Source organism: Salvelinus alpinus, chromosome 30 (assembly GCF_045679555.1).
Source record: "Salvelinus alpinus chromosome 30, SLU_Salpinus.1, whole genome shotgun sequence".
Taxonomy (NCBI): Eukaryota; Metazoa; Chordata; class Actinopteri; order Salmoniformes; family Salmonidae; genus Salvelinus; species Salvelinus alpinus.
The window spans coordinates 27,487,314-27,496,605 of record NC_092115.1 but is presented as its reverse complement, the minus strand read 5'-3'; the positions used below and the strand labels follow the sequence as shown (position 1 = coordinate 27,496,605).

General features: G+C 38.0%; 1 protein-coding gene across 3 annotated transcripts; it reads right to left on the bottom strand.

Moving 5' to 3' along the window:
* Positions 1-675: 675 nt before the first annotated feature.
* On the bottom strand, positions 676-4,315 carry LOC139559652 (protein transport protein Sec61 subunit gamma-like). 3 transcript variants are annotated; one of them, XM_071375832.1, is made up of 4 exons: positions 4,116-4,315; positions 3,599-3,710; positions 2,159-2,261; positions 676-820 (listed from the first exon to the last, which is right to left on the bottom strand). In XM_071375832.1, exons 2-4 carry the CDS (start codon positions 3,690-3,692, stop codon positions 811-813), a joined length of 207 nt encoding a protein of 68 aa, XP_071231933.1. In that variant the 5' UTR covers positions 3,693-3,710; positions 4,116-4,315; the 3' UTR covers positions 676-810. The 3 variants fall into 3 exon arrangements, with proteins under 3 accessions (XP_071231933.1, XP_071231934.1, XP_071231935.1); XM_071375833.1 differs by lacking the exon at positions 4,116-4,315 and adding an exon at positions 3,937-4,113; XM_071375834.1 differs by lacking the exon at positions 4,116-4,315 and adding an exon at positions 4,027-4,113.
* Between the last annotated feature and the right edge of the window lie 4,977 nt (positions 4,316-9,292).

Here is a 9,292-nt window from a genome sequence, read left to right as displayed (position 1 = left end):
TCAGGGTGTACTGTCATCATATCAGTAATGGAAGACAGCATTAGTCCTTCCTTAGAGGAAACATAACATCGTCCACAGGCTGTATCACAACCGGCCGTGATTGGTCCCATAGGGGGGGCGAACAATTGGCCCAGCGTCGTCCGGGTTTGGCCGTCATTGTAAATAAGAATTTGTTCTTAACTGACTTGCCTAGTTAAATATAGGTAAAAAATTTAATAAAAATAGCGCACGGCGCATATAAGCCTGGGACATCAAGGATTCAAAGTTGGCCTTAGTGGGAGTGAACATTGAATTCTATGGGAGTGACCTTACTGAGTAAAGTATTTTTCATTTCATTTTAGCCAATCACATGACTGCAAGACGTAAATCTGTAAACACACATGGGGGGGGGGTTAGGGGGAAGGTGTTGTGGGAGATAATTGGTTGGTAGATTAAGCCAAATAAGACAACGCGTCACGAGTTTCTCCCGATCTTTCTGTATTGGCTAACTAATGCCAAGTTTGATGCATTGGCCCACCAGACTCTTCGCGCATTTGGGGCGGAAGTGTCTGGGAACGAGATTAGAGGAAATATAACCAATAATGTGTTCATCAAAACAATACGGTGAATTCCAACACTCCTGATCAGTGTTCATATTTTCAGTTATTTAGAGGAAATTAACACCAGAGATTTGAATTCTTACTAAGCCAGATTTATTTACAGAGCAAACAAATATGAACTGAAGATAATAATATACAAAAAAAAAAAAAACACTTCTCGGCATTTGAGCCCATGTCTTGTTGCAGCTAGTCAGTCAGTCCGGGGAGATATTCAACCACCACTGCAAGACAAGATTGCAATTAATTAATTTAAAAGAGATAAGAATGTTTTAAAATATGAAAAAGCAATTGCCATGAAGGAACAGTGCCATCTATCAGGGCCTATTCAATTGCCGGCGCACAGTCCTGATTGGGCCCTTTCTCAATTCACACTTGACCCCTGATCAGTTCTGGAACATTATTTAAAAAATCTGGGGAGGAAATTCCATGCAAAAATCGTATGTTTATTGCCAAAATGACAAATGCTACTAGGCCCATTAGTGTAGTTTCTAGCGTTAGATGGGAAATTAATTAGATTTTTTCTTCCTATGAATTTTTCTTTAGCGTTAGAATGGTTTGGACTATAGCATCTATTATGACCCCATTCCTGAAAGCTAAGACTCTCAGGAACGTGCACCCCTCTATGACCCTCACAAGGTGGGCAGGACTCGTTAGAAGGACGCATGAGAAAAAAAGACAGACAATAACTTGGGCTGTGATGATACCATTGTTGCAATATTTTTTTCTATGGCAAAAATTAAAACATATAGCAGACCAAACTATTTGGTCCTTTAAAAACATGCTGTATGTAAAATATTGACTTCTATAGCTTGGGAAATAATTAGGGCCGGGACAAAACCAGTATCACGATACTCGTTAGTATTGAGGCAAGGAAACAAAACACAAAGTGGCTTTAACTTTTTTAGGAAAAACACCCCAATTTTTGGAAACAAACATAATGTTGTCATCCAGAGTAACATTTATTTATTTCCCAAACTATAGCACACAATATTTTACATACAGCATGTTTTTAAAGGACCAAATAGTTTGGTCTGCTATATGTTTTAATTTTTGCCATGGAAAAGAATCGTCCCGGCCCTACTAAGGTCTGGAGAAAATGAATTCAAAGCATACTTCCTTTAGACTGAAATGTTGAATAAGGCTACCGGATTGCTATATCTTCATGTGTGATTTTTAACCTTTATTGAGTTAATGGCAATAAGGCCAGAGTCAAAGGTTTTCTTAAATACATTGGTACGCATTTGTTTCCTAATATAGAGCATCACATAGCCTGCTGGTCCATCTTATCACTGTGTGTTAAGGCAATAAAGACAAAATACTTTGTTTTCAGAGGGGGAAAAATGACCAAATTACTTTCAGCAACATTTAAGTGCATTATATGGTGTGTGTGCATAGTTTTATATATATATATATATATATATATATATATATATATATATATTAGTTCTTCTGAAGAATAATTGCATGTTGAAAAATGTTCAGCCCCCCTGCAACTATAAAAGTATAGTTGAATAGCACTGATTTACAGTAATACTAGGCTACGGTTGATTAATACTTACACAATGATGTTGTTGATGGGGATGTGGATGAGTTTGACAAAGAAACCAATGAAACCCATGATAGCAAAACCTATTGCTGTGGCCATTGCAATCTTTGAGAATTCTGAAATTAAAAATAACAAAGTTTAATCAGATTTTGCATGGCCAAATTCTGTTGGCTGCTACCTTACACAGTTTGGTTGACCTGAGGCTAACAAATCATTAAATCAAATCATGTACAGTATTGTTATTGTAAAACAATGTAGTTTGCTACCTTCTGTTAGTGCATCGCGATTAACCAAAATGTTGGTTATTTTTCGGTTTTTAAAACAGCTAACGTTAATTGACCCGAGAGCAGTACAATTATGTGAATTCCATTTTGTTTGTTTTATTTCGGTGTGCTTAATACGCACATTGAGCAGTTTCTCGAGAGATCACACATTCGGGGCCAGATGTGATTTATGTAGTAATTTCCAACAGGCCATTATTCTACATAGTTTAGTGAAGAAAACATGATAATTAACTACAATGACCACAATCCATTGCGTGCCTTGTCCGGTATGTGTGTTTCTTTGCCTGCTATGTTAGGTTAGTGTGGGGAAGACATGGAGAGTGAAGAGACGAGAAAAGAATGCGCGAACGAGAGGGAGAGTGTAGTTGCTTCACGAGGTATCTCTACCAGAAAATAGATTAACTAAGTGATGGATAGTTGGTATTCAGCAGTCATAAAAGTGCGCCTTATTTACTAATACAATTGTTATTTTGAGAGACAGCAGCTTTATACAGATGCGATAATGACTTGGAATTAAATAATAAAGTCATCAAATGTTATACACACACAACTGAAATATTTTATTAAAGTAATGTGAATAAATGTTGGTTAATAAGTGATAAACAGTATTAGGCAGTCACTGCCATCATGGGACTTATTAATTGTTTTATTCTGTGTCGTTACAGCATTCAACCCATAATGCATTATTTTTTTATTTTATACATCGAAACTGAAAACAGATTTTTTATTTTTTATAATCTTACCGAAATTACCTCAAAAAGCACTAATCACTCAGCACTACCTTTTGTATGCTACAATGCTACCTTACGAAGTTAGATCAAACAGAGGCTAACAAATCATTAAATCAATTCAATACAAGAAATGTACGATATTATTATTGTAAAAAATTATGTATGGATTTGGACCGTCAACTGATAAAAGCAGAAAATAAAAGACAGTGGCAGAAAGGAATGATCTATAATACAAATAAATATGCCCAATCAGTTCTACGCATCTATGATGACATCATGCTAGGAAGGGAGGTTTTGTGAGAATTCCTCAAAAGGTAACTAACTACATTTCATTTTATTTACAGTATAAGGGTACCGTGTTGTCTAAGAAACGTCGACCATTCACAACAGCCAGCCATTCACGATAAGGATAAATAACTATGATATAAAATAGATTACCTTTTCTGTCTGGCTTGGTACACCTCTTCACAAGCCTTATTGAGTCCTTCACAAACTGCCGGCTGGGCTCCACAAATTGCATTACTTGGTCCATGTTGGAAAGGTTTTGATCCTAATGGGGGAACAATAAATACAATTTATAAGTTAATGTATAGGCCTACTCAGCAGCATATATACATCTAATACAGTGTAAGCTTTTAGGTTAGTGTCATTTTGCTGTAGCTCAGTACCCTATACACCAGTACCATAAACTTCAGGCTTGGGTAGCCTTAAAATTGAAACACACTGGTTTGTGCCAATGTTTAACATTTCGTGAAGACATTGAAATAGGTAGTTACTCTGTAGCCGATACTGCAGCTCGGCCAATGAAAGATAGCTACATTGTAACGACTGTTCTTCTGAAAACAATATATTGGTAAAGATCTTACAATGCGTGTCTTGATGAAACTTCTAAACTATTAACAACACAAAAATAGATCTGTAAATTAATGTGATAGGGTAATTCTAGTAGACTTACCGGAGTTCTCTTCTGAAGACCTATTTATGTGACTGCTCTATGTAAAGGCCACGTATGTTCTAAAAGCTGACGTCGACATCGGGTAAATACGCATGCGCTCAAGGGTAACTCGGATGCGAAGGATGACGCCAACTCTGACGCACGCGAAATAGGAAAAGTAGCGACATTCTTTAGGGGTGCAAACCGAACTTTCGTGTCCTGAGTAAATCTAGTAAATGTACTTACTTATGAATCAAATAATGCCTAATGGAATAGCTAAGCTACATGCTCTCCTGAGAACCTCTAAATGGATATTGTAAACCACCGTGCCCGTGATAATTCCGAAACCAATGTACTTCTGTGAACATAATGCTAAAAAAGAAAGGGAGTGCCTGTTAACCTTTAAATACATGGTATTGGTATAGGCAGCTTGTATGAATACAATTAAATCCCCTCCTGCCCAGATAGGAATATTTTTTACTAATATGAACATAGGCTTAAAAGGTCCGTCCTCATGCAGACACCCTTAAATCAGATGTAAATCCACCTATGCCTCTACAATGTATGGAAACCATTTCTAGACGTAGTCATTCAGGCATGGACTTTGAAGCTGTGCAAGATTGAATGCAGTCACTCACTCACTAGATGGTAGTAGGGTGCCATGTACAGCATATGGCTGTCTTTCAGAAAACAGTGGTAGCAGTTTCAGCAAACGCCTTGTTCAAGATCTTGAGTCATTGTTCCTAAAATTACAAAAATTTACCTTGGTACTACTATGGTACTTTCATTCATACCATGGTATTATTTGAATCATGGAAATGTACCGTGGTTTTAACTTTGAAGTATGATGTTACTGCCATGCACCTAATTTTTATCATGGTATAGATGTGGATCATGGAAATACCATGGTAACGCACAATAATGATAAATGGTAGCAAAAATGATAATATGGTACAATCTTTATTAATTGTGCGTTACCATAGTACAATGGCAGTATAATGCATTAAATAAATAAACTCCTCAAGGTCAAAAGAGTTTGGTTGGTATTATATTGGTAATTTATTTACCCGTATGGGCAAGTTTCTGATAAAGTCAGAGGCAGGCTACTATTGTTGGTCCTAGTTTGACTGTAACATTAAAGATAAAGGGAAAAAGTTGCTGTGAAAAAGGGGAAATACTTTCTGTATAGTATCGTTTTTTGCTCATGTTTGGGTTCCCTGTGTTGCCAACCTGAAATGTGGGAGAATGTGAGATATATGGTAGCCTAATCTTTGGAATTTTGTAATCATTTACAGTATTTATAGTCAAGTTTTTTTGGGCCGCTCTAGTGGTTGCTTCACGCGCTCTTACTCGACATTGGCTCTCGCGGTAGCCTGCCTAGTCAGTGAGTCAGTTGAATGAGAGAGCCAAGTTAATTAAAAACTGAAGAGGGAAGCACCAGATAAAATAAATATTTTAAACGTTATCATCACGGTGAGCGAGTTATAGAGCATATGATATGAAACACCAAGTTAAACGGAGTGTGATGATATACTTGTTGTTATTTCTTGATGATGTTTTAATAGTTTAGTTAATTTATAAAAGTCTGTTAGCATAGAAGCTAACGTCGGCTAAAGTTAGCTTTAGTCAAGCAGGATCAACGAACCTTGTTAACAAAGAGAAACATTATAACTTGCTGTTTTTAGGTATAGGTTGAGAATTACATCATTAAAATGTATCTATGTGATAAGATGATCATACATTTAAAAAAAATGTTGTTTTATGTTGGCTATTTAGAATTGTATAAGAGTTAGTTGAATGACTGAGAGCCAACTGAAAACTGTATTGAAGAGAGAAGCACTGGATAAACAATTTTAAATCTTCAAGGTTTCAGACTCCCTTCATTCTTCTCACCATACCCTATTCAGGTCCCAAGGTTTAAGAGGGTACACTACACTACCATGTGTGTTGTGGGTTTTCACTATGAGCTAAAGGGGTAACGTTACTAAGCCTACGCTTTGCCATTCCAGAGCTAGTAGTCAATGTTGCATTATTTGAGTACCATAAATTACTACGTTTTGGTGACTTTACCCGAAAAACGGTGGGACACAGACCATCATAATACATTGTAAACAACTACCATGCTTTCATGTTTCACTACATGCTGCTATTACAAAAACATGATTATTTTCATTGTACTACCTTGATGCATGTTTTTTGGTCGCTACCATGGCAAGAAAATACAATGGTATTTCCACAATAGTACCATGTTATTTTCCTGCCATGGTAGTGACTAAAAAAGCATGATAGTACCATGGTAGTTTTTTCATTGTACTTCCATGGTACATTTCTGTAAGGTTATACATGTCCAGTACAAAAGTTCTGTACTATGGCTTGCACAATTACCATATAACTGAGTAACCAACAGTTATGGATGAGGACGGTCATGAAAATGAAATAACCTTCATAAACATGTAAACTGCTTTTTGCTGTTTCTGAACGAACAGTTGATTGAAGACGGACGCGGGCCTTCATGGGGTTGGGTCCGTTTCTGTGGTAACATGGACTCTTAATAATGTGCTGAAACAAGCAAGGTGTTATAGCAAATTAACACACATAGAAAGGTGCCAGCAAAGTGCAGCAGCAGCACACATAAATATAATCTATGGAAGCACATCCAGTCAGGAGCAGAGGAGAGGAAAATATACATATATATGCTTAAAATATATATATATATATACAGTACCAGTCAAAAGTTTGGACACACCTACTCATTCAAGGGTTTTTCTTTATTTTTACTATTTTCTACATTGTAGAATAATAGTGAAGACATCACAACTATGAAATAACACATATGGAATCTTATAGTAACCAAAAAAGTGTTAAACAAATCAAAATATATTTTAGATTCTTCAAAGTAGCCACCCTTTGCCTTGACAGCTTTGCACACTCTTGGCATTCTATCAACCAGCTTCATGAGATAGTCACCTGGAATTCATTTCAATTAACATATGTGCCTTGTAAAAAGTAAATTATTGGAATTTCTTTCCTTAATTAATGTGTTTGAGCCAATCAATTGTTTTGTGATTTGGTAGGGTTGGTATACAGAAGAAACCCCTATTTGGTAAAAGACCAAGTCCATATTATGGCAAGAACAGCTCAAATAAGCAAAGAGAAACAACAATCCATCAAGACATGAAGGTCAGTCAATGTGGAAAATGTCTAGTGCAGTCGCAAAAACCATCAAGTGCTATGATGAAACTGGCTCTCATGAGGACTGCCACAGGAAAGGAAGACCCAGAGTTACTTCTGCTGCAGAGAATAAGTTCATAAGAACTTCCAGCCTCAGAAATTTCAGCCCAAATAAATGCTTCACAGAGTTCAAGTAACAGATCTCAACATCAACTGTTCAGAGGAGCCTGCGTGAATCAGGTCTTCATGGTCAAATTGCTGCAAAGAAACCACTACTAAAGGACACCAATAAGAAGAAGAGACTTGCTTGGGCCAAGAAACACAAGCAATGGACATTAGACTGGTGGGAATCTGTCTTTGGTCTGATGAGTCCAAATTTGAGATTTTTGGTTCCAATTGCTGTGTCTTTGTGAGACGCAGAGTAGGTGAACGGATGATCTCCGCATGTCTGGTTCCCACCGTAAAGCATGGAGGAGGAGGTGTGATGGTGCTTTGCTGGTGACACTGTCGGTGATTTATTTAGAATTCAAGGAACACTTAACCAGCATGGCTACCACAGCATTCTGCATCGATACGGCATCGCATCTGGTTTGCGCTTATTGGGACTATCATTTGTTTTTCAACAGGACAATGACCCAAAACACACCTCCAAACTGTGTAAGGGCTATTTGACCAAGAAGGAGAGTGATGGAGTGCTGCATCAGATGACTTGGCCTCCACAATCACCCGACCTCAACCTAATTGATATGAGTTGGACCACAGAGTGAAGGAAAAGCAGCCAACAAGTGCTCAGTATCCAGGTGTGTCCAAACCTTTGACTGGTACTGTATATATTTGTTTGCTATTCGAACGGTTTGTACGGAGATGGTTATTACGGTCATTTGGCTGCCCAATTATCGCAATCCAAAAATACCATGACCGTCACAGCCCTATTCTGTATACAGCATTCATACTCATAGCAGGCCTTATAGGCTACTGCGCAATATGCATGTGTAAGCATTCAAGCCAATCACTTGACATTTTTTTCAGACAATTGACATAGCATATTTATATGAATATTCCAAGGATAATGTTCAGTCCCATGTTTTCCCAAGCATTTGGCACCTGAGTTCCCATAGTTTCTGAGCCATCTTGTCATCCCTGGCAGCCCTTGTACAGCTGGAGGATTTACAGTCACTGTTTGAACAATACAAATTAAATCCAGTAAGTAAACTTGGAGTCACCCAATTATATGGTGTGTAATCCTCCCACTATGACTCGGGAAACCATGCAGTTTATTAGGCTACAGATTAAAGTTATAATGAACTTCACAGGGTGGTGAAGATCTTGATGCTCCTTTCCAAGAAATTATGAGGGTCTTATTCTGGTGACATGATGATCGATTCTTGACCGCCATTTAACAATAATAATAATCTAATTATATAGACTAGCCTACCCACACTGTATCTGTGAGCAGTTGGCGAAGATGAGGAGGAACTGAGGTCAACTTTGTCACGGCTGTCAAAAGAAGGAGACCAAGGCTGTCATGCCCTGACCTTAGTATTCTATGTTTTCTGTATTATTTTGGTCAGGTCAGGGTGTGACGAGGGTGGATATGATTGTTTTGTATTGTCTAGGGTTTTTGTATGTCTAGGTGTGTGTGTGTAGTCTAGGCATATGTAGGTCTATGGTGGCCTGGATTGGTTCCCAATCAGAGGCAGCTGTTTATTGTCTCTGATTGGGGATCCTATTTAGGTTGCCATTTTCCAGTTTGGTTTGTGGATTATTGTCTATGTGATGTTGCATGTCTGCACTCAGTGTTTATAGCGGTCACGTTCGTTTTGTTGTTTTGTATTAGTTTGTTCAGTATATTTCTTTATTAAAAGAAGTATGTATTATAATCACGCTGCGCCTTGGTCTCCTCTCTACGACGTTCGTGACAAAGGCGCAGCGTGGTCCGGGTGGGCATCTACCCTCGGTGGCGGCTCCGGTTCTGGATGCAGCCCCGCCTCCTTACGCTGATCCCTCCGCCTTTGTATAACCGGACC